The sequence below is a fragment of the Capra hircus genome, chromosome 25, assembly GCF_001704415.2.
Source record: "Capra hircus breed San Clemente chromosome 25, ASM170441v1, whole genome shotgun sequence".
In the NCBI taxonomy this organism is placed as follows: domain Eukaryota; kingdom Metazoa; phylum Chordata; class Mammalia; order Artiodactyla; family Bovidae; genus Capra; species Capra hircus.
Window position 1 is genome coordinate 121,393 of NC_030832.1, and position 24,410 is coordinate 145,802.

At 49.5% G+C, this 24,410-nt stretch overlaps 2 protein-coding genes and 1 non-coding gene across 6 annotated transcripts in view; 1 reads left to right on the forward strand and 2 right to left on the reverse strand.

Moving 5' to 3' along the window:
* NPRL3 (NPR3 like, GATOR1 complex subunit) overlaps positions 1-9,704 on the reverse strand; it is a 32,820-nt gene extending 23,116 nt beyond the window's left edge. For 2 of the 4 annotated variants that reach the window (XR_001917217.1, XR_001917218.1), the window contains exons 1-2: positions 9,266-9,704; positions 4,106-4,175 (exon numbers count right to left, since the gene is read on the reverse strand). Coding sequence is in view for 2 of the 4 variants with exons in the window: in XM_018040086.1 (XP_017895575.1) it covers positions 4,106-4,175; positions 9,266-9,383 (188 nt within the window). In the remaining 2 variants the exon portion in view is untranslated. The remainder of the gene's footprint in view (positions 1-4,105; positions 4,176-9,265) is intronic. The other 2 variants (XM_018040086.1, XM_018040087.1) reach the window with 2 other exon arrangements.
* Positions 5,265-5,336, reverse strand: TRNAY-GUA. Its single transcript has one exon. It is a non-coding gene; the product is annotated as a tRNA-Tyr (tRNA).
* LOC108633873 (hemoglobin subunit zeta-like) lies at positions 22,244-23,460 on the forward strand. Its single transcript, XM_018040088.1, has 3 exons — positions 22,244-22,338; positions 22,785-22,989; positions 23,230-23,460. Exons 1-3 carry the CDS (start codon positions 22,244-22,246, stop codon positions 23,356-23,358), a joined length of 429 nt encoding a protein of 142 aa, XP_017895577.1. The 3' UTR covers positions 23,359-23,460.

Genomic DNA, 24,410 nt, shown 5'->3' on the forward strand with positions numbered 1-24,410 from the left:
CAGCAGCTGGCCCAGCGCCAGCGCCTCCTGCCCTATCTCAGCAAACCCACCGCCACTCTGCCACCCCGTGACTCAGGGCACCACAAGGACAGATAGGAGAACACCACCCACCGCCCAGAGACTTCACTTTTTACTGTGATATGAAAAATCTCCTCCAAAACCTCTGCTCTGCCACGAAGAGCCACAGACAGGCCTGAGCCCTGGCCTCAGCCTCCCGTCCAGGAACCTGAGTCCACCGGGCCATGGGACGGGCCCTGAGACTCAGAGGCAAGCAGCGGTGGTCTCATATCTATAAGCCTCAAAACCCCAAGGCCCCCTGAAAAGCACTCTCCCCACCTGGGCCCAGAGAGCAAAGGTCTGCAGAGGGGACCAACCGCAGTCAGGTGCTGCTTCAAGTAAAAGCCAGCCCCAACCCCCAGCAGGCACTTGGGGAGACCCCTCTGCTGTCTGGCTGCTCTGCTTGTGTGGGCAAGTCTGGCCCACACAGAAATCCACTCACCAGAGCTTAACACTACAGGTTTATAATGAGAAAAACACCAGAATGGCTTTATACAGGAGAAGGCAATGGCACCCCACTCCAGTGTTCTTGCCTGGAGAATCCCAGTGACGGGGGAGCCTGGTGGGCTGCCGTCTATGGGGTCGCACAGGGTCAGACACGACTGAAGCGACTTAGCAGCAGCAGCAGCAGGCTTTATACAGCATCTGCCCAGGTAACATGCACAAAGACAGCTATGTCATGAGATGTGGGGTCAGGCGACGTAACAGTCATAAATAGCAAATTGAAACAAAAAGCGTCAATATTTGTTTGGTTTGTTTTTCAGGCCACGACATGCGGCCTGCAGGATCTTAATTCCCCAACCAAGGATTGAACCTGGGCCCCAGCGATGAAAGCACCAAGTCCTTACCACTGGACCATCAGGGAATTCTCTCAATATCTGTTTGATGTTTCCAAAATTTACAAAAATCCTTTTCCCTTGTTTTGATGATGAAAGGCGTGGTAAATAATGATATATTTTAATACACTAAAATAATTGTTATAAAAACTAACATTTCTGCAATAACTTAGAGATTAAAAAAGAAAACACATTTAGAAAGATGAACCAGTGCAGCTGGAAGTCAAACCAAGACCGTCCACTCTGAGACACCTGGGAACAGGGTACGTTCTCCGGCCAGTCCAAAAACAGATAGCGGGACAGCTTGGAAGGGCGTCCAACTCTGCCCTCCTTGTCCTTGGGGCGCCCAGGTGCACTGCGTACCTCCAAACCCGGGGGGTGCCCTGTCAGGGGCAGGAGGGCCCCCTGCACTCCTGCCTCTTAGAGAAGTGTCATATAAAGCCCACAGGGACATTTTAGTGTGTGATGGGCATAGGGCAGCATCCAAGCCCGAGTGCCACAGGGGACACTCAGCCCTTGCGACAGACCTCACAGACCCCTCTGAGAGATGGAGGGGTGATGACCAAGGGTCTCTCTTGGGAGGGGCAGGTGGGGGAGACAAGAAACCCTACTTGCCGTACACCCCCCCAGGGGCACAGCATCTGCCAACCCTGTCTAGGTGCTCAGGTTCAGAGCACTAGACAAGTCCAGGCGCAGAAAGGGCAGGGGCTGCAGGAAGCCTGGGCACTCGTGAGGCAGTGAGTCTGTGCACCCAGCAGTCTGCCCCCGGCACCAAGGGAAACCAGGAGTCCAGAATAAGCAAGGAGAAGGCAGCGGGAACTGAGACAGAGGAGGGTGGAGAAGCCTTGGCCACCTTGCGGCCAGTCACCCGCCGGCTGGAGGACTCGCTCACTGCGATGGGACCAGGGCCATCAAGACCACACTGGTTCTGAAACTCACCAAGAGCTACAAGATCACAATTAACACAGCGCTAAGGTCTGGCAGAAGTACCCCCACTTACACTAACCACTGAGATCAGGACTACACCACCTGCCACCCAGGAAAGATCAGAAGAACAGACTCTCCCGACATGGAAGACTTACCACACAGTCCTCCCAGGAACGCTCAAATCCTCATGAGTGAACTCAGGCTGGGCAAGGAGGGTGAGTTCCCAGGAGCAAGAACGAGGCCGAGGGCCCGATCAGAGCGCAGCAGCGCATGCCCGCGCTGAATGCCTGCGCGGGGCTCAGTCTTTCTGCCCAAACATGTCAAGGAGCTCAGACAAGGCCCCACAGGCAAAAGGCTAAGGGAACCGCACAAGCCACCAAGTATCTCAGCCGCAATTCCTGAGACCCTGTGGCCGCTGCACAGCTGACCTCCCTAACAGGAAGACAGAATCTTTTATAAACTTGACCTTCAGGCCTTAAGAAAACAGACAACATCCATCTTCTTCTCTCCCTACTTGTCATCACAGGTGGCCACTGAGAACCTGAAATGTGGCCAGTGTAACTGAGGAACTCGGTTTCTACTTTCATTTGATTTTAGTCCATCTCAACTTAAATGGCTAGCCAGTCAGGACAACCCTGGGTAGCACAGCTCTGCACCCGCACTCCTGTGGGGCCAGCCACCACCACACTCAGAGGGGACCGTCAGGCCCGTTAACACAGCTTCAATCTGGCAAACCAACAAGCAGGAACACGCTGCTGGTTCCAGAAGAAAAGACCCCTCTGAGAATGACAACCAAGGAGAACAGGGAGTGGGCGTGAGGCACATCACTGCATTGCTCTGGGGAGACACCTGAGCTGGGTGGGGGTCCCCTGGGTGCCAGGGGCAGAGCAGGAGCTTGGCAGGTCGTAAGACAAAATACAGCCGGGCCCTGGGGCATTAACTTGCACCTCTGATGGTGTGGGGGCGCGGAGCGCAGTCAGCAGGTGCTGCTGCTGCTACTGCTAACAATGTGCTGAAATCACCAACAAAGGCATTCTTACGTTCAATGAGCATCTGCAGACCAGCTCTCCCTAGCAAGCAAGCCTGTCTGGCACCCTGACTGACCCACAGTGCCTTACTCCTGTCCCCTGGTCTCCTGTCTTCATCATGCTAAATGCAGAATGCATTCCCCAGGAAACATCCTCAGTCATTTTACTCTAAGCCTCTGAAAGTCGCTGCAGCCAATAGGTCTTGCCGGCCCTTCTCCCAGACTGTTCCAAGAGCTCTTTCTGAGTCTTCAGTGGCCTGAGCCTCGCATCCGCAGAGCTTGGAGGAAGGCAGGCAGGTGGCCAGCCCTGCTCGGGACCACCTGTGACACAGGACAGGGCCAAAACGCACTCGGTGCGCACTGCAATATGGCTTTCTATGCGCCTCACAGACAAGAGTCTGTTCCCAGGCGCCACTTTACAGGACAAGACATCCACAGGCCTCGATGTCAAGCAGAATGACCCACACGATGCCCAGCAGCCCCCACATCCCTGCCTCCTCCTCCTGCTTCAGAGCCAGTCGGCGGTCATGCCAGAGGCCCCGACATGCTCATAGAAAAGAAGAGAAAGCACATGAGGCGAAGGCAGGTGCCACGTCAGAGAACCGAGGGAGACGGCGCGAACGCCTCACACGGCCAGGGCGCGGGCTGGGGCCCGCAGATGCCCTTCCACGGACATAATCTCACGCAGGACTGGCAGGTCACAGTCTTGTCTCCTTCACCTGGGGCTGTGCCACTATTTCTTAAGCTTTAAAAGGGATGTAAGAAGGCAGAAGTGGCCATTTCTCAAGGTTGCCACCCTGAGAGCACTTCCCAGAGAGAAGGGGGGAGCACGCCCAGAAGGAACGGGACCTGCTTTCCTCTGGGCCCTAAGCCCAGGTCACAGCAGCACTGGCTCTCAGCCTGCCGTACCACCCGGATGCTGCGCTGCATCCAAGCACCCACATTCAACCTCTGGACACGAGCTTGAGGACGAGGGTCCAAGGACAGCACCAGGGTCCCCTCCTCCGTGCTCCTCTCACGGGAGATAAACATCCTGTAGGGACATGGCCCCATCTAGTCTCCAGCCTGTCCCACCAACCACACAGCCCAAAGCAGGATTATGGAACCGAATCACAAAGAAAGCCAGAGACGGGCACCACAATCCCATGTCAGTCTGCCTGAAACACCCACCAAGTGAAGAGGAATGGGGCTCTTGAGGGGAGAAAATGTCTGGGTCAACAGGAGGCCGATGCCCATGGAGCGGCTGCAGAGCCCATACCTGGGGTCCCCATCCTGGTCTTCAGCATGCTCTCCGGCGCTGTTGACAGCATATCTGCTACGAGGCTTACCTGAGTGAAGGCAAAAGGGGAGAAAAGCTAAGAAAACAGGACCCATCCACATATGGGAAGGTTGTGGAACCATTAAAATTGATGGTTTCTGCTCTAAGATTAGAAGAATTAATACTGTTAAAATGGCCATACTACCCAAAGCAATCTATACAGATTAATGCAGTCCCTATCCAATTACCCATGATATTTTTCACAGAACTAGAACAATCCTAAAATTTATATGGAATCACAAGAGACTCAGAGTTGCCAACCAATCCTGAGAAGAAAGAACAGAGCTGGAAGAAGAATCCTCCCAGACTTCGGAAAGCACTAGAAAGCTACAGTAATCAGAACAGTGTGGCACTGGCAGAGAAACAGCCGCCTGGACCCCTGGAGCAGAGCAGAGCCCAGAGACAAACCCACACACCTACGGCGAACTGAGGCTCAACAAATAAGGCACGAACATACGATGCAGGCGGGCTCCTCAGCAAGTGACCTTGCGAAAGCGGGACAGCCATGTGTAAATGAATTAGAACGCTTCCTCACACCATACATGAAAGTAAACCCAGAACGGCTGAAGGAATTAAATATAAGACACAACACCATAAAACTCCCAGAAGATAGGGAAAGCCTTCTGACATAAACTAGCAATATCTTCTTAGGTCGGGCTCCCCAAAGAAATAAAAGTAAAAATAAATGGAACCTAATCAAACTCTTAAGCTTTTGCATAGCAAAGGAAACCACAGACAAAATGAAAAGACAGCCTACAAACTGGGAGAAAATATTTAGTGATACAAATGATGTGACCAACAAGGCTTTGTTTCCAAAGTATACAAACAGCTCATACAACTCAATATCAAAAAAAAGCAGTAACACAATCAAAACTGGGCAGAAGACCTAAACAGACATTCCTCCAAAGAAGACATACAGGTGACCAACAGGCTCGTGAAGAGACGTTCGGCATCTCTAATTATCAGACCGGTGGTTCAGTCACTAAGTTGTGTCCGACTCTTGCAAACCCACGGATGGTAGCCCGCCAGGCTCCTCTGTTCCTGGGATTTCCCATGCAAGATTAGCGGAGTGGATTGCCATTTCCTTCTCCAGGGAATCTTCCCAGCCCAGGGATCGAACCCGGGTCTCCTACATTACAGGCAGATGCTTTACCAACTGAGCCATCAGGGAAGCCCATTTCTCTATTACAGAAATCCAAATCAAAACTACAACTACACCAGTCAGAATGGCCATCATCCAAAAGTCTACAACGAATAACTGTTAGAGAGGGTGCAGAGAAAAGAGAATCTCCCTACATTGTCGGTAGGAATATAAACTGGTGTGGTCACTATGGAGAACAGCATGGAGGGTCCTTAAAAAGTTAAACACAGAGTTGCCATCTGATTCAGCAATCCCACTCCTGGGCATATACCCAGAAAAGACAAAACCTCGAATTCAAAAAGATAAATGCACTGCAGTGTTCACAGCAGCATTATTTACAACAGCCAGGAAACGGAAGCAACCTAAGTGCCCGTCAACTGCCCGTTAACGGACAGAGAGAGCATGGTACATACACACAAGGGGATTTTGTTGCTGTTGTTCAGTCACTAAGTCAAGTCTGACTCTTTGCGACCCCATGGACCACAGCATACCAGGATCCACGGGGTTCTCCAGGCAAGAATACTGGAGTGAGTTGCCATTTTCTTTTCCAGGGGATCTTCCTGGACCAGGAATCAAACCCATGTCTCCTACATTGGCAGGAAGATTCTTTACCACTGAGCCACCAGGAAGTCCTACAATGGAATGCCATTTTGCAGCAACATGAATGGACCTAGAGATTATCACACTAAGTAAAGTAAGTCAGAGAGAGAAAAGTATTATATGATTATCACTTATATGTAGAATCTAAGAAATAATACAAATAAATTTATTTACAAAACAGAAACAGATTCATGGACACAGAAAACAAATATATTAAGACAAAAACCCAAAAAACAAAAACAGATATCATATATTAACACATAATGTGGAAACAAGAAAAATGGTACAGATGAACCTATCTGCAGGGCAAGAATAGAGACACAGATGTAGAGAACAGACATGTGGTCACAGCGGGGAAAGGGGAGGGTGAGACAAATTGGGAGAGTTCAGTTCAGTTGCTCAGTCATGTCTGACTCTTTGCAAACCCATGAACCACAGCACACCAGGCCTCCCTGTCCATCACCAACTCCCAGAGTCCACTCAAACCCATGTCCATTGAGTCGGTGATACCATCCAACCATCTCATCCTCCGTCATCCCCTTCTCCTCCTGCCCTCAATCTTTCCCAGCATCAGGGTCTTTTCAAATGAGTCACCTCTTCGCATCAGGTGGCCACGGTATTAGAGTTTCAGCTTCAACATCAGTCCTTCCAATGAACACCCAGGACTGATCTCCTTTAGAATGGACTGCTTGGATTTCCTTGCAGTCCAAGGCACTCTCAAGAGTCTTCTCCAACACCACAGTTCAAAAGCATCAATTCTTCAGCGCTCAGCTTTCTTTACAGTCCAACTCGCATATCCATACACGACCACTGGAAAAATCATAGCTCTGACTAAATGAATCTTTGTTGGCAAAGTAATGTCTCTGCTTTTGAATATGCTATCAAGGTTGGTCATAACTTTCCTTCCAAGGAGTAAGTGTCTTCTAATTTCATGGCTGCAGTCACCACCTGCAGTGATTTTGGAGCCCAGAAAAATAAAGTCTGACCCTGTTTCCACTGTTTCCCCATCTATTTGCCATGAAGTGATGGGACCGGATGCCATGATCTTCATTTTCTGAATGTTGAGCTTTAAGTCAACTTTTTCACTCTCCTCTTTCACTTTCATCAAGAGCCTCTTTAGTTCTTCTTCACTTTCTGCCATAAGTGTGGTGTCATCTGCATATCTGAGGTGATTGATATTTCTCCCGGCAATCTTAATTCCAGCTTGTGCTTCCTCCAGTCCAGCGTTTCTCATGATGTACTTTGCATATAAGTTAAACAAGCAGGGTGACAATATACAGCCTTGACATACTCCTTTTCTTATTTGGAGCCAGTCTGTTGTTCCATGTCTAGTTCTAACTGTTGCTTCCTGACCTGCATACAGGTTTCTCAAGAGGCAGGTCAGGTGGTCTGGTATGCCCATCTCTCTCAGAATTTTCCAGAGTTTATTGTGATCCACACACTCAAAGGCTTTGGCATGGTCAATAAAGCAGAAATAGATATTTTTCTGGAACTCTTGCTTTTTCGATGATCAAGCAGATGTTGACAATTTGATCTCTGGTTCCTCTGCCTTTTCTCAAATTGGGAGAGTAGGATTGACAAATATATACTGATAGCTAGCTAGTGGGAAGCTGCTGTACAGCATAAGGAGCTCAGCTCAGTGCTCTGTGATGGCCTAGATGGGGGAGAGGGCTGGTAGAGAGGTGGAGGTCCAAGAAAGAGGGGATATTATCTACACATAAAGCTGATCCACTTTGTTTTACTGAAGAAACTAACACAACATTATAAAGCAATTATACAGAATATCTTTTAAAAAGACAATAAATGTCCCATAGGAAAACACAGACACTCCTTTTGTTAATAATCTTGGAGAGCAGAAGGCCTTTCTATGCAGAACAAAACTCAGAAATCACAAAAAAGACTGAACACTTGACTCCATAAAAATCAAAATTCAAAAGGCAAACTGGCTAAGTATGCACAGCTTTGTCACAAAGGCCTATTTTTTCCTAAACATATTAAAAGCTTCTTCAAACCAACAAGAACAAAAAAAAAAAAAGCAATCCAAAAGGAAATTAAGCAAAGGTTATGAGTAGGTTCTTAACTAAGAAGGAAATCCAAATGACTATAAAAACAGGAAAACATGCTCACTCTCAGTCAGAAGGCAAAAGCCCATTAAAACTACTATCGGATAAAAGTTTTCACCTATCTCATGAACAAACATAGAAAAATCTGATCTATTAAAAATACATGGCTCAACACAACCATGTAAAGCAATTTTCCTCCAAATACATAAATTTTAATATAAGAAACTCACTATTAACCCTTGGATCCAAACATTTCATTTCTAGGAACTGATCATATATTCTGCAGAATAAAAAAACATACATAAAAGACATTCACACTGCCAGCAAAAGACTGGAAACAACTTAAATGCCCGTCAACAGAGGACTGGATGAATAAACCATAGTGAGTTCTTCCTATGATTCTGACCATAGTTTTGAATCTATGTCAAAGATGCAGAGTGAAAATGAAAACAGGGCAGAAGAGTGAGAACAGTACGCTCACTTGTGCTTAGAAAATAATGCACGTATATGCTTGCATTTACACGTTAGATTCTAGAAAGACGCACAGGAAAATGGAACAGCATCGGACCCTACAAGGGATGTGGGTGGCTGGGGGTCAATGAGAGGAAAGAACAATCTTTTCATAATCTAAACCCCTCTGGGCCTTTAACACTTTTTCCATGTTAACAAATTTAAAAATAATTTTTTTTAATTAATTATAAATTGAACATCCACAATAGTGAAAAACAGCAAGTAACCTAAATGTCCATCCGCAGGGAAAGAGTATCTTCCTATCAGGCAGCTGTGCGCTGCACCAAGAGGGAGGTGATATGTCTGCTAGACAGGAAAAGGCTTCAAGACAGACGGTTCAATGGAAAAAAAACAGCGACTGAGAACATCCTATGTGTGGGAGGGGGAAGAAACCCAAAGTAATAAACTCTTTTTCTGTGGATATATAGTTGGTGTCTACGTTCAAAAGGAACGCTGTTCAAAATGGTAAGTGGTTAACGGGGGAGGAGCAGCAGAACTGAGGGGAAGTGGCCAAAGAAAACTCCGATGTCCCTGCATTTCGTAACTCCATCCCAGCTGAGTACATTCACATTGTGCCTCTATCCCAGGTAAAAGGCTAGAGAAACCGATGGAACGTTAGCAACAGTGATTTGACATGTTTAAACTATGAGGGATTCTTTTTGCTCGGTTTTACTTTTCTATACTTCCCCAGCACTCTGTGATGAGAAGGCACCGCCAGTACCGACACAACACGGTAACCCGCTTCCCCGCTCTCGGCGAGGGAGGCGGCGCCCGGCGCCCACTTACTCGTCTGGGACGCCGAATGCTCCTGGCTCCTCTGGAAAGGGTACCTGAAGAGCAGCTTATTGCCGCGGCTCCCCGAGCTCACCAGAATCACGCTGATGGGGCTGGTGTTGTCCCCCATCCTGCCGGGAGCCCGGGGAGGGGTCGGCCCGGGGCCTGGGTGGGGGCCCCCGGGGACGTCGGGCGGGGGAGGGGCCGAGACCGGGGACCCAGCGCCCAGAGGACGGGCCGGGACCGGGCGGAGGCAGCTCTGAGGCGGACGGGTCGGGGGCGAGGGGAGGATGGGGCTCTGAGGAGGAGCGGCCCCGGGGGGAGCTGAGGACCCGGGACCCAGCGCCCTGGGGAGGACCAGCTGGAGGCGGGGGGAATCGAGCGGAGCCAGACCCACCGAGCCCACAGGCCCGTCCCGCACCCCACACTCGCGAGAGGCTCGCGAGACTTCGCCACAAGCTCGCGAGACTTCGCGACCGTATGAGGCAAACTTTCGGAAGCACCCTGTACGGAGATCGGCGACCTCTGCGCAGGCGCCCCTGCCGTGTGCGCAGGCTCAGCGCCGGCTCTGGGTGCTCGGCTTACGCGCATGCCTGCGGCGGCCCGCTTCTGGCCAGGGGAGCTGGTGGCGATGCAAATAGGAAGCTGGCTGGCTTAGCCTTCTGGCTCGAGGGATGGCTCTAAATGTGCCTTTCTTTGTTGTAAAAGTTATTAAAGTACCCACGGAGTGGGGGAAAATGTTTGCAAGTCATATATTTGATGAGGGAATTGTATCCAGAATATATTTTTTAAAAACACTCACAACTCAACAGGAAAAACACAGGTGACCCCCTAAAAAGTGGGCAAAAGACGTGAATAGATAGTTCTCTGAAGAATATAGACAAGGAACCTGGAAACGTGAAAAGATGCTCAAACATCACTAGTTAGAGAAATGCAAATCAAAACTGGTGAGGGACGGGGAGGCCTGCCATGCTGCAGTCCGTGGGGTCCCAGAGTCCAACACAACTGGGTGACTGAACAGCAACAAATCAAAACTAAAAAGAGACGTCGTATCACACCCACTAGGATGGCTATACTTGAAAAAAATAGTGAGCAGATGGTGAAATCGGAATCTTTAGACACCACCGGTGGGAGCTGAGGGGATGGGGGTTCCTTTGGGGTGATGAAAATGTTCTAAATTGTAGCTGCATGACTCTCTGAACACAATAAAACCCACTAAACTGCACACTTTGAATGGTTGGAATGTATCGTATGTGAATTCTATCTCACAAAGCAACTGCTTTTAAAAAGTAAAAAAAGCACTCCACCCACCCCGCCCTGTGGTCCCAGGAGGTGACTGTGGTGGACAGTCTCCTGCGACTGTTTTCAAATCTTTTCAGGCACATCAGATGGATGGGAAAGTAATCAATGGGCTAAAGAAGGAGCATTTTCTTTTATTTATCTAGTTGTGTGTGTTGGGTCCTAGTCGCTGCATGCAGAACCTTCACTGCATTAGGCAAGATCTCCCCTTGGGGCACGCGGACTCCAGTCCTGGCAGGTGAGCTCAGCCGTTGCTGCATGCAGGCTCTGTTGCTCCAAGGCATGTGGAATCTCAGTTGCCTGACCAGGAATTGAACCCAAGTCCCTTGCATTGCACGGCAGATTCCTAACCAGTGGACTACCAAGGAAGTTCCAGGAATGGAACTTTGGCATTTTCATTGCCAAAGTAACCTCTTTCACTGAGGGTAACACAAATGTGTATTTTGCAGAACATATTCATGGGTTGACTCTCCCAGGGTAATGGGTACATATCTCTCAAATGTCTCAGATGTTCCCCACAAACATATTGCCCTGCCCAGGAGTGCATAGCATTGACTCTTTTTATCCCAAAAAAAATGTCAAAAAAGGAAAATAATGTCTCATGTTACATTTTTGTATTACTGAGGAACAGAATTACCTGTATTGCTTGATTATTTGCCAGAGCCTAAGAAGTGCCTTCATGTTTCCTTTTGTGTTGTTTGTCCTTTTTAAAACCTTTCTTGGAGAAGGAAACAGCAACCCACTCTAGTATTCTATTCTTGCTTGGGAAATCGTCATGGATAGAGGAGCCAGGTGGGCTACAGTTCATGGGGTCAAAAAGAGCAGCTGAGTAGCTTTCACTTCACTTCCATATATATATAACTTTAATATCATACCCATTGAGCAAAATAAGTTTCATAAAGGTGTTTCAGATCTTATTTAAACTAAATTAGACCTTTTGTATCCAGAACAACAATGTTCAAAATTTCACAGGTCAGTTTTGTTATTGTATTAGTCCAATATTAAACATTTAAAATGCCTGTTAAAAAAAATAAAAAAAAATAAAACCTTTCTTATTTATATTTTTGGCTGCAGTTGGGTCTTTATTGTTGTGTGCGGGCTTTTCTCTAGTTGTGGCGCGTGGGCTTCTCATCGCGGGGGCTTCTCTCCTTGCGGAGCACGGCCTCTAGGACGCATGGGCCTCAGTAGTTGTGGCTCAAGGACCCTGGAGTGCAGGTGCAGTCGGTGCAGTACACGGGCTTAGTTGCTCTGCATCATCTGGGACCAGGGATCAAACCGGTGTCCCCTCCATTGCATGGATTCTTAACCACTGGACCGCTAGGGAAGCCCCTGTTTATCCTTTGTTTATGGGATCTTTCTTTGGTGAAATACTTTTATATCCACGGCCTAAAAAATGCTATAGATATTACGGATAAGGAAAGAGACATTTTTTCCATACAGGGCCTCATGTTCTATGTGGAATAAGGGTAATAACACAAATGGGTCTTCCCTCGTAGCTCAGTGGGTAAATCTGTCTGCAGTGCAGGAAACCAGGTTCGATCCCGGGGTCAGGAAGATCCTCTGGAGAAGGAAACGGCTACCCACTTCAATATTCTTGCCTGGAGAATCCCATGGACAGAGGACCCTGACAGGCTATAGTCCATGGGGGTTGCAAGAGTCAGACACGATTTAGTGACTAGACCACCACCACAGCTAACCTGTTACAGATTCTGCAAGCCCTTTTTCCAGTCTAGAATATACTGATTTTTTAAAATATTGTGTTTATTTATTTGACTGTGTCCGGTCTTAGTTGCAGCGTGCAGGATCCTCATTGCCGTGCCTGGACTTCTGTAGGCGCAGCACACAGGCTGAGTTACTCCACAGCAGGACCAAACCCATGTCCCCCGCGCTGCAAGGCAGATTCTTAACCACTGGGCCACCAGGGAAGTCCCTAGAATATACTGATTTTATGTATCATCAAAAGGTTTCTGAGTTCTCCCCCAGTTCCCATGAATGTCCTCGGAATGGAAATAAGGACACAGGAGCAAGAGGTGAGGCTGGGAGAGCTGTATGGATGGGGCCTCCCTGCCAGACGTTGGGAATCTGCGGGCACCCAGACGTGAAAGCCAGGACTCTGGCTCAGGTCTCTTTCCTCTGACTTCCCTGGACATGCTGTTGCCCCACGGGATGGGGCTATGACCCCAGAACTGGCTGTGCTTGGGCTGGCGGAAGGCCCAAAAGTGGAGAAACCACTATTCCTACATTACCCTCTCAGGGCCCACTTCATGCTAGGAACCTTCCCCAGAGCATTCAGTGTGTACTTTCTGGCTGTGTGGCTCATGGCTTTTCATTGTAACAAGCACTGGTATCCACGAATGGTGAGGGGAGCTCACCAGGACACATCCCTCCCCGAGGCTCAGATGCAGGACTCTCTCAGGCTGGACTGAAAGGAGTGGGGGTCTGAATTCCACAGCACCCTCCCCAATGGCACCTCAGTGTCCATGTCCGTCTGCCTCCCTGGGCTGTTAGGGTCACTCCCTGGGCCAGCCAGCCAGCTGCCGGCAGCAGAAAGACTGAGGGTAGGTGGCCCCGCTTCGGACTCTGGTTCCCCGACAGGAAGCGCAGTGGGAGCTAGCAGCCCCCTGGGCAGCGTCGGGCCCCGGCTCGGCCTCTGCTCCCTGCAGGGTGTGCCCTCAGACGCCTCCCTGCCAGCACCCCACATCTCCAAGCCCTCATTTTCTTTGTCTTTTCTGAGGGGAAGCCATGCCTTGTAGCTTGTGGGATCTCAGTTTCCTGACCAGGGACTGAACCTGAGCCACAGCAGTGAAAGCACCGGATCCTAACCCAGGGCAGGGCCAGGAGGCTCCTTGGACGGCTAGGCCTTATCGGTCCTGCCACTCGGTCTGGCCCCGATAGAGCCACCATGGATGGTCGAGCGCCAGGCGGGGCTCACAAACCCTATCTCAGACCGATGTGATATCTCCACCGTCCCCACCGCAGGGTATCTGGCCAGGAAAATCCTTCACCTACAACAGAGCAACAGTAATCTTGAACTCACACTGCTGTGCGCTGAGGTCACACGGCAGCAGCTCGTCCGTCCTGAGAGTGAGGTGCGGGACCCGCTCGAGGTTAAAATAGTGAAACCAGGGCTAACAAGGGAGCACATCCTGCCCAGGGTCAGCCAGGGGTTGCTCTCGGTTGGGGGAGGCGGGGAGGAAGCATTTGCAGACCCCTGGCTCAATCTTCTGCTGAGACCACGGCCCCTCTGAGCTCAGCCCCAGTACACAAGCTAGAACAAGCCTGGCACTTGAAATTCAGCCCAGAGGCCAGCAGGTCTCAGGGCCCTGAGGCCCTGCACAGGCCCAGCCCCTCTTGTTTCAGGTGGGAGAGCAAGGCCCAGAGACAGAAAGCCTCGCACGCAGCAAACCTGTCTCCTCTGCCCACTGGGGCTCCACCTCCACGGAAACTGTGAACGTGTAACCTTCCCGAGCCTGTGTTTCCTTATCTTAAAACATATCATCTTGAAAAATAAAACTTCTCTCACAGAGCTGTGAGGGACAAACACCCGACATGAGAGTACCCAGCCCACACCACGCCCAGGACTTGGAGAACACGCAGCTCACACCAGTCAGAGCTGGTCCACAGACCTCACCTCACTCCACACAAAAGCAATCCAAGCTGGACTATGGCCAGCTCGAAGGACCAAATGACAAAGTTCCTAGAAAAGTAATGCAGAAGGTTCACTTCACCTCGGCCTTCAGCACAATGCTTATTCCACTTCTTAAAAATTTGAGGGAAAATTTGCATAACACAAAATTAACCATTTGAAAGTGAAGTTAATTCCACAGCATTTCATATACTTATAATGAGTGCAACCAAGGTCACACTAGTTACAGAATATTTCATCATCCCATCCTCCCCATCCCCCCCCCCAGCCCTTGGCACACACTCATCCACTTTCTGTCTCTGGGTTTGCCTGTTCTGGACCCTACATGTAAGGGGAGTGACGCAGTATATGGCTTTTCATGTCTCGCTCCTTCACTCAGCGTAATACTCTCAAGGTTCATCCATGTTCTATCAGCGCTTCATCTTTACATTGTTTTCAGTCACTCGGTTGCATCCGACTCTTTGCGACCCCATGGACTGCAGCATGCCAGGCTGTCCTGCCCTTCATCTCCCAGAGTTTGCTCAAACTCATGTCAACTGAGTCGGTGATGCCATCTAATCATCTTATCCTCTATTGTCCTTTTCTCCTGCCCTAAACCTTTCTCAGCTTCATTTTCATGTTTGTTTGGTAAATATCTCACTGTATGGAAATACCATCATTTGTTGATCCATTCATCCATGGATGGACATTCATGTTGCTCCCACCTTTTGGCTGTTACCTATAGAAAGGTACATTTTTAAACTGAATTTTTAAACATCACTTAATTTGACTGCATTAAAATTATAAATTTCTGCTCAACCAAAAACAGCAGTAAGAGCGTGCAGGCAAAGTACAGACCTGGGGGAGATACAATATATGAAACTGACAAAGAACTTACATCCAGAATACTTTTGTAAGTATTCAGTACAGTTCAGTAGCTCAGTCATGTCCGGCTCTTTGCGACCCCATGAATGCAACACGCCAGGCCTCCCTGTCCATTCAGTTCAGTTCAGTTCAGTTCAGCAGCTCAGTCGTGTCCGACTCTTTGCGACCCCATGAATTGCAGCACACCAGGCCTCCCTGTCCATCACCAACTCCTGGAGTTCACTCAGACTCACGTCCATCGAGTCAGTGATGCCATCCAGCCACCTCATCCTCTGTTGTCCCCTTCTCCTCCTGCCCCCAATCCCTTCCAGCATCAGACTCTTTTCCAATGAGTCAACTCTTCGCATGAGGTGGCCAAAGTACTGGAGTCTCAGCTTTAGCATCATTCCTTCCAAAGAAATCCCAGGGTTGATCTCCTTTAAAATGGACTGGTTGGATCTCCTTGCAGTCCAAGGGACTCTCAAGAGTCTTCTCCAACACCACAGTTCAAAAGCATCAATTCTTCGGCGCTCAGCCTTCTTCACAGTCCAACTCTCACATCCATACATGACCACTGGAAAAACCATAGCCTTGACTAGACAGACCTTAGTCGGCAAAGTAATGTCTCTGCTTTTGAATATGCTCTCTAGGTTGGTCATAACTTTTCTTCCAAGGAGTAAGCGTCTTTTAATTTCATGGCTGCAATCACCATCTGCAGTAGTACTTTAAAAAATTAATTATTTATTTATGGCTGCGCTGGGTCTCCATTGCTGCACGCCGACTTTCTCTCGTTGTGGCGAGCAGGGGCTACTCTCCGGTTGCAACACGCAGGCTTCTCACCGCTGTGGCTTCTCTTGTTGCCAAGCACGGCCTCTGGGCATGCTGGCTCAGTAGTTGCACTGTGCCGTTCAGGTTCAGCTGCGCCTCCGCATGTGGGATCGTCCCAGACCAGGGATCATACCATAGCCCCTGCATTGGCAGGTGAGTTCCTAACCATGGGACCACCAGGGAAGTCCCTACCTAGAATCTCTTTAAATTTCCTATAAATCAATAAGACTGGCAGCACACTAGAAAAATGGCCATGACTGGGAAACTTCAACAAAAAAAGGAAGTGCAAATGCATTGCAGAGGACAGCAGCTCTGTGAACAGGGACCTAGCTCAGCAGTGTCAGGAAAGCGCAAACTAAGACCACGTGAGAAGCTAGCATACACCCAGCAGAAAAGGTGAACCCTGAGACCCCGCCTCCAACCGGACGTGACAAGCTTTTAGAAGGGTGTGGAGCAAGAGGAGCTCACACATCACTAGGTGAGTGCCAGGCGGTACAATCGCTCCAGAAAACATCTGCCATTAACTGCGGAAGCCGAGAACTCCATGCCCTGGACCCAGCAGCCTCCATCCTGGGGACTCACAACAGCCAGGAACTAAACAGCCCAAATGTCCATCCCTGTTACCCTGAATAACTTGTGATATGTCCCTACCAGGAAACACAACACGGCGATGACAATCAAGGCCCACAGCACCTCGGGCATGTCACAGACGTGGGTGACAGGAGATGACCCACTACACTGTTTCATGGACCTGAAAGCCAAAGGCAGGCAACACCAACTAAAGCGCCTGAGGACACACAGTAGTAGTAGTGTGAGTTGCTCAGTCGTGTCCGACTCTTTGCGACCCCCTGGACTGTAGCCCACCAAGGTCCTATGTCCGTGGAATTCTCCGGGAAAGAGTACTGGAGTGGGTAGCCATTTCCTTCTCCAGGGGATCGTCCCGACCCAGGGATAGAACCCAGGTCTCCTGTGTCACTGGCAGATTCTTTACCATCTGAGCCACAGGAAGTCCAAGGACACATAAGTGTGTAGTAAAAGCTCACTGTAAAGCAAGAAAGTAGGTTGGGGTCACCTTTGGGGAGGACTGGGATGCTCAGTATGTGACATAATGTTTTATTACGCTGTGACATAATCTTGTGCTGTATTTTGCAATGAAAAAGTAAAAAAAAAAAAAAAAAAAAGGATGCCTGCACACACCAATGCTTTGCAGACCTTGGAAGTTTCAGAATCAAAGTGGCTTCCTGTAACTCTCTGTCCTGTGAAAGCCAAGGATGGGGGAGGTGCTGCCAAGAGGGGAGTGAGGACCAGCTCCATGGTGGGAGGCCGGGAGTCCACACTCCTCACCCCCTACACTGACTCCTGGACAAGACCCCAGACACTGCAGCTGGGGGCCTTGTCCAGGGCGCATCGCTCACTGAGGCCCCACTGTGCCTCCACTACCTTGTCCAGCAGGTCAGCTCCACCCTCACCCAGGACCTCCAGACTCCCTCCTTCTGCCTGAACTTCCACTGTTCCTCAGCCCCCTCTGTCTCCCTGGCTCAGTCTGTTTTCTCTGCCAGTCTGTCCATCTGTCCCTGTCTGTCTCCCTTCCTTCTCTTCTTTCTGGGGAGCTGAAGCCTCAGGATCAGACTCGCGCACCCTGACTGCAGGCCTAGATGCGGGCAGCGGCCTGGAGTCTCCTGAACCAGGGGTAAGCAGGGAGGGCTGGGATGGTCAGTTCTGGGGTGAGCTCAGAAAGGCAAAGTCACACACCTTGGGAACACCTGGGCCCAGAGGCAGAGCACGGCCAGGAGAGGTGACCGCGAGTGCAAGGCCAGCAGAGGGTGGGCACACCCTAGGAGAGGGAGACCCTGTCACATGAGAAGAGGGCACAGCTGTGAAACATAAGGGGAGACCTGGAAGGGGCTTCCAGGAAGACAGACTCAGCCTCCAGGCCACAGACAGGCACTGACAGCCCCGGGAGATCCCCGCCCTCTCTACTCAGCCCCAGAGAGGCACCGCGGGAGGCAGCGCCTGCCCTCAGAGCTCCACAGTCTCATCAGCCCGGTCTCAGGCGTTGAGGAGCCAAGCCTCATAGCACAGCAACACTCCAAGCACAGAAGGTGCTCAACACTTGTTTATTCTTGTGCACATGTTTTCCAATCCGAGGGCTTGTCTGAGCCTCACAATTTTCTCTAATAGTTTAGCAAAATATCTGTGATCAGAACTCTCCATGCAGGAAACGTTTCCCTCCATTCTGAAAAACTCCTAGGCTTTTGTGCAAGTAATTCTTTGACTAACTCTGAGATTAAAAATGCAGAGACATCACTTAGCCAACAAAGGTCCGTCTGGTCAAAGCTATGGTTTTTCCAGCAGTCATGCACGGATGTGAGAGTTGGACCACGAAGAAGACTGAGTGTGAAGGATTCATGCTTTCGACTGTGGCGCTGGAGAGGACTCTTGAGAGTCCCTTGGACTGCAAGGAGATCCAACCAGTCAATCCTAAAGGAAATCAACCCTGAATATTCATTGGAAGGACTGATGCTAGCAGAAACTCCACTACTTTTACCACTTGATGTAAACAGCTGACTCACTGGAAAAGACCCTCATGCTGGGAAAGATTGAGGTCAGGAGGAGAAGGGGACGACAGAGGATGAGGTGGTTGGATGGCCATCACCGACTCGATGGACGTGAGTTTGAGTAACTCCAGAAGATAATGAAGGACATGGAAGGCTGGTATGCTGCAGTCCATGGGTTCACAAAGAATCAGACACAATTGAGCAATTGAACAACAAACAAAGATTCACATGGAAAGGCAAAGGAACCAGAGTCGCCAAAATCGTTTTGGAAAAGAAGAATAATGATGGAGGAATGACATCACCCAGTCTTTTAACACCTTCATTGAGATAAAATTCACATACCATACATACATACATACATACCATACATCCTGCCATTTTAAGTGTGCAACTTGGGACTTCCCAGTGGTTCAGACTCTGTACTTCCACTGCAGCAAGCACAGGTGTGATACCTGATCAAGGAACTAAGATCCCAAATACCATGCAGGGCAGACCAAAAAAAAAGAAAAAACAATCAAGTGTCTAATTCAGTGGGGTTTTGTATATTCCGAGAGTCATGTGACCATTACCATAATTTTAGAAACTTTTCATTACCTCGAAAGAACCCCCAGCCCCATTAACAGTCACAGACCCCCAACTACCCTGGCTCCAAACAACCTAATCTACTCCTCTCTTTCTTAAGTTTTATCAGTTTATTTCTGGCTGTGCTGAGTCTTCACTGCGGCACACAGGCTTTCTCTAGTTGCAGCAAGCAGGGGCTACTCTGTAGTTGGGGTGCACGGATCTCTCGCGTGGTGGCTTCTTCTGGAGCACAGGCTCTAGGCAGCCGGGCTTCAGTAGTCCCAGCCCTCAGGCTCTGGAGTGTTAGGCTCAGGAGTTGTGGTGCCCAGGCTTAGTTGCCCCTCAGCGTGTGGAATCTTCCCAGGCCAGGGATTGAACCCATGTCCCTTGCATTGGCAGGAGCATTCTTAACCACTGGACAAGTTAACCACTTGGGCAAGTTCCCTAATCTACTATCTGTCTCTAAGGACTTGCCTGTTCTTGACATTTATGTAAACGGAATCATACAATATGAATTTTTTCAAGATTCATTCAGGTATCAGTACTTTCTTCCTTTTTACGACGGGATACTACTCCACTGTCTAGATTATATACCATATTTGATTCACCTATTCATCACTTGAAGGACATTTGGGTTGTTTGCACTTTTTGGCTGTTATGAATAGTGGTGCTATGAACACAGTACAAGTTTTCAAATGGATGTATTTTATTGGGTGTGTGCTATGGAAAGGAACTGCTGAGTCATATGGGAACTCTGTTTAACCTTTTGAGGAACTGCCAGGCTGTCTTCCACATTCCCATCAGCAGTCTAACGATTCTAGTTGCTCCATCTCCTTACCAACACTTGTCATTTTGTCTTTTAAGGAGAGCCATTCTATAAGCTGTAGGTAAGGTTAGGATTAGAGTTCAGGCTGAGGGTTTTGAATACAGCCATCTTAATGAGTATGATGCGCTATCTTTTTGTGTTTCGATTTGCATTTCCCTAATGAGTAATGATGCTGAGCACCTTTTCACATGTTCATTGCACATTTTATGATTTCTTTAGAGGAATAGCTATTACTTTGCCCAGTTTTCAGTTAGCTGTCTCTTCTTGACTTGTAAGATTTTTTTATATTTTGGATCAGTCCCTGATCCGATATATGATTTGCAAATGTCTTCTCTCATTCTTGGGAGACTATCTAAGTTTAAGACATGACATAAAGCTATAGTAATAAAGCCTGTGTGATTTTGGTGAAGAATAGACACATAGGTCAGTAGAATAAAAGAAAGAGTAGAGAAATAGATGTGCAGAAATATGTGCAATTAATCGTTTACAAATAAGTTAGAGAAGGCAGTTCAATAGAGAAAGTATAGTGTTTTCAACAAAAGGTACTGGATAAATTGGACACTCGTAGGTAAAGAGAAAATACAAACAACCCAGGACCTAAGCCTCATACCTCAAACAAAAACGATCTCAAAATAGATCACAGACCTAAGTGTAAAACATAAACTCTGAAACACTTAGAAAAAAGTCTTAGATGAAAATACTTAGATAAAGGCTTTGTGACTTGGGATTAGGCAAACAATTCTCAGGCATGACTCTAAAAACATGAGTCCTAGAAGAAAAACTTGATAAATTAGACTTCATCAAGAAATAAAACTCTGGCTCTGCAAATGATACTATTAAGAGGATGAAATGACAAGCTACAAACTAGAAGGAAATATTTGCACAGTGCATATCTGACAAATGATTGCATCCAGAATACATACAAACTCTCAAAATTCAACAGTAAGAAGACAAACAACCCAATTTTAAAATGGTCAAAATACCAGGAGAGAGATTTCAGCGAAGAGAAAACCTGGACGGCAAACAAAAGTGTGAGAAGACGCTCCACATCACTGGCTGTCAAGGAAATGCAGACTGAAGCCAGTGTGCCGTATGGCCCCACAACATCAGAACAACCAACGTGTGGAAGTGCTGACAAAGACACACGGCACCTAGGACTTCTCTTCGTTGCTGGGTGGAATGCAAAATGGTAAAGCCACTATGGAAAACGGATTAGCAGTTTCCTACCAAGTTAAACATACACTTAGCACAGTCCTACTCCTAGATATGGTATTATCCCAGAGAAATAAAAATACATGTTTACATAAAGACCTACACAAGCATGTTCACAGCAGCTTTACTTGTAATAACCCCAAACTGGGAAAAACCCACATGTTTGAATGGGAGAATGAATGAATATTACTACAGCGGAGTACTATCCTGCAGTAAAAGGGAACCAGCTATTGACACAGCCAATAACATGCATGTATCTCAAGAGTATTACGCTAAGAAGGAAGCCAGTCCTGAAAGATTACATGCTGTATGTTGACAAGCTGTATATTTCCATTTACAGGACATTGTTAAAAAAGAGAGAGGTACAGCGGTGTCAGTTTAGGGGATAGAGGGAGATGAGACTGCAAAGGGGCAGCCAGTGGGAGTTTTGGGGGTGATAGAGCTCTGTGTGTCCTGATGGTGGTTGAGGTTACACAAATCTATACATGTGTCAAAATTCACAGAGCAGCATACTGAAAAAATCAATTGCATTGTAGGTTGAAATAAAACTGAAAGGCATATCTGCCTCACTTTGTTTAAATTATGACTTGGTGAGCGACACTGCAGACCCTAAAATCACACGATATTAGAAGGATTCTCTTCTGTTTACTTGCCACTTCCCCAGATTTTCAGAAACCAGTCAGTACCTCCCTCCTCAGTTCCCACCAGGCAAGACCATGCATTGTTTTCTTGGAGGAAACCCGGGGGTCCTAGAGCCAGTGTGTGCACTGGGCAGGGGGAGGGCTCATGTGGGTCCAGCCACAGCCCAGCCCAGCAGTAATGGGGCCAGCAGGGGCACGGGCCAGCCGGGAACCGGACAGTGTATGGGCACTCCTCTGGCGTCTCCCATTCTGGGATTCTGAAATGGACAAGTGCAGCACTGGGCTGCAAACGCAGGATGACCTCCTGGGCTGACTGGGCCCCTATCTCCCCTGGAGTCTGGTCAGGCCCAGCAAGGGTGGCCGGAGCGATAGCCCCTCACCCCACCAAGCCCACCAGGCCCTAACTGCCCATGGTCACTGGATCTGATAAGAGATCCACACCCACGGGTCCCTCCCCTCCCCCAACGATGACCACAGCGCGGCCCCCACCCTGGCTCCACGTATATAAGTGGACCCTGGGGACTGAGCACCAGGACGCCAGTTCTCAGCGTGCCCAGCTCCCACTCAACCACCACCATGTCTCTGACCAGAGCTGAGAGGACCATCGTCGTGTCCATGTGGAGCAAGATCTCCACACAGGCGGACGTCATTGGCACCGAGACCCTGGAGAGGTGAGCACCAGGTGGGCTGGGATGGAGCCTGGAGGGGACCGTGTCGGTCAGTGAGGAGGGTGAGTGAGGAGGGTGAGTGAGGAAAGTGAGTGAGGAGGGTGATTGAGGTGGGGTCATTGAGGAGGGGTCAGTGAGGAGGGTCAGTGAGGTGGTCAGTGAGGGGGGTCACTGAAGATGGTCAGTGAGAAGGGTCAGTGAGCATGAGCCGGTGAGGAGTGTCTCGGTGGTCAGAGGCAGGAGGAGGAGGTGATGGGGGCGGTCTGAGGGTCACCTGTGTCTCTCGGGGCCCAGCACCCAGGTCCCCACAATCACGTGGAGGGAGGGAGGCAGGGAAGGAAGGAATGACCGGGAGACGGGCGGTCAGGGTGAGGTGGCCGGGCCGTACTGAGCAGCGGCTACCGCGAGAGTCACCCGGAGCGGTCACTAAGGCGCCCGCCCGCCCGCAGGCTCTTCTCCTGCTACCCGCAGGCCAAGACCTACTTCCCGCACTTCGACCTGCACTCGGGCTCCGCGCAGCTGCGCGCGCACGGCTCCAAGGTGGTGGCCGCCGTGGGCGACGCGGTCAAGAGCATCGACAACGTGACGAGCGCGCTGTCCAAGCTGAGCGAGCTGCACGCCTACGTGCTGCGCGTGGACCCGGTCAACTTCAAGGTGGGCGCGGGGCCCCGGGGGCGCCTTTTCGGGGCTGGGGTCCCGGAGTCCCGGGGGCGGGAGGAGGTCTCTGTGGGCGGGTCCCGGGGCGGGGCGATGTCTCTGTGGGCGGGGTTTGGGGCGGGGCGGGGCCTCTGGGCGGGGCTGCTTCTGGGGCCGGGGTCCCGGGGGCGGGACGAGGTCCCAGAGGCGGAGCTTCGTCCGGGCAGACAGCACTGACTGCTCTCCCTCCCTCCCCAGTTCCTGTCCCACTGCCTGCTGGTCACGTTGGCCTCGCACTTCCCCGCCGACTTCACGGCCGACGCGCACGCCGCCTGGGACAAGTTCCTGTCCATCGTGTCCGGCGTCCTGACGGAGAAGTACCGCTGAGGCCGCCGCAGGACCCACAGGACGGAATGGGCCCCCGGATGTTCTAAGGAGTCTCACACCCCACCCCACGCCTTCCCCGAGAAGGGCCAATAAACGAATTAACGTCCACTTTGTCTCTGTGGTCACTGGGCCACTGTGGGTGGGGGTGGCAGAGATGGAGGGAGGGTGCAGGGCCTGCCTGGGTTACACGGGAGGACTGCAGGCATCTTTGCACTGACCCCCTCTGTGTGAGGGCAGAGATCAGATCGGCTCCCATAACCTGGGGAAATGCACTTTCTCTTCTGCAGAAAGGGCGCCTCTAGGCCCCTTGGGGATGCGGTGGGAGGCAGCACTGGAACCCAGCTGGCAACCTCAGGCTGTCTCTGGGGCTTCTGATGGTATACTCTCTTCTTCTGGAATTTATACTGTTTCCTGATTTATGCCTGATTTCAGTAAGAGAGGAGTGCTGAATATATTCATTCATTCATCCACCCATTCATTGCTCCATTAAGCAACCATTTATGAGCCCATAAGAGGCCCAAGAATCTTTCTAGGCCATGAATACCACCAATTAAATCAGCAAAGCTCTTGACTGGTGGAGCTGACAGTCTAGTGGGGGATACAGATCAGACACGGAAAAGGGAAAGAGGTTCAACCTTGCTCATAACAAGAGAGATGCAAAGTAACACTAAAAATTTCACTGGGATCCATTTCCCCGCCCCCCTCTTGATAAACAAAAACACGAGACTTTGACCATACTCTGCTGGCAGCCCCCCTACAACGTGGGTGGGAGTAGAACACAGATGTATAGATCCACTGGGGCAGCTGAGTTTGTTATAGTCTGGAAAATAGTCCATAACGATTCAACGACAGAACAAACCATGAACATCCACACCACAGGGAACTGAGAAGGGAAAAAAAAATGACAATTTCTTATGATGATTGTGACATGATAGCCAGGATTTACAGAGTTAAAAAGAAAAAGAAATGAAAAAGTAGATTGGTATATGCATAGCATGATTTTTTTTTTCTATGAGGAGGGGAAATTCAAGTATGTGTAGGCACACATGCAT

Bases quoted from the DNA above. Each gene is read 5' to 3' on its own strand.
- LOC108633873 (XM_018040088.1), top strand. From the start codon at position 22,244: ATGTCTCTGACCAGAGCTGAGAGGACCATCGTCGTGTCCATGTGGAGC. The intron at 22,339-22,784 runs GTGAGCACCAGG...GCCCGCCCGCAG, and splicing joins GGCACCGAGACCCTGGAGAG to GCTCTTCTCCTGCTACCCGC. The intron at 22,990-23,229 runs GTGGGCGCGGGG...CTCCCTCCCCAG, and splicing joins TGGACCCGGTCAACTTCAAG to TTCCTGTCCCACTGCCTGCT.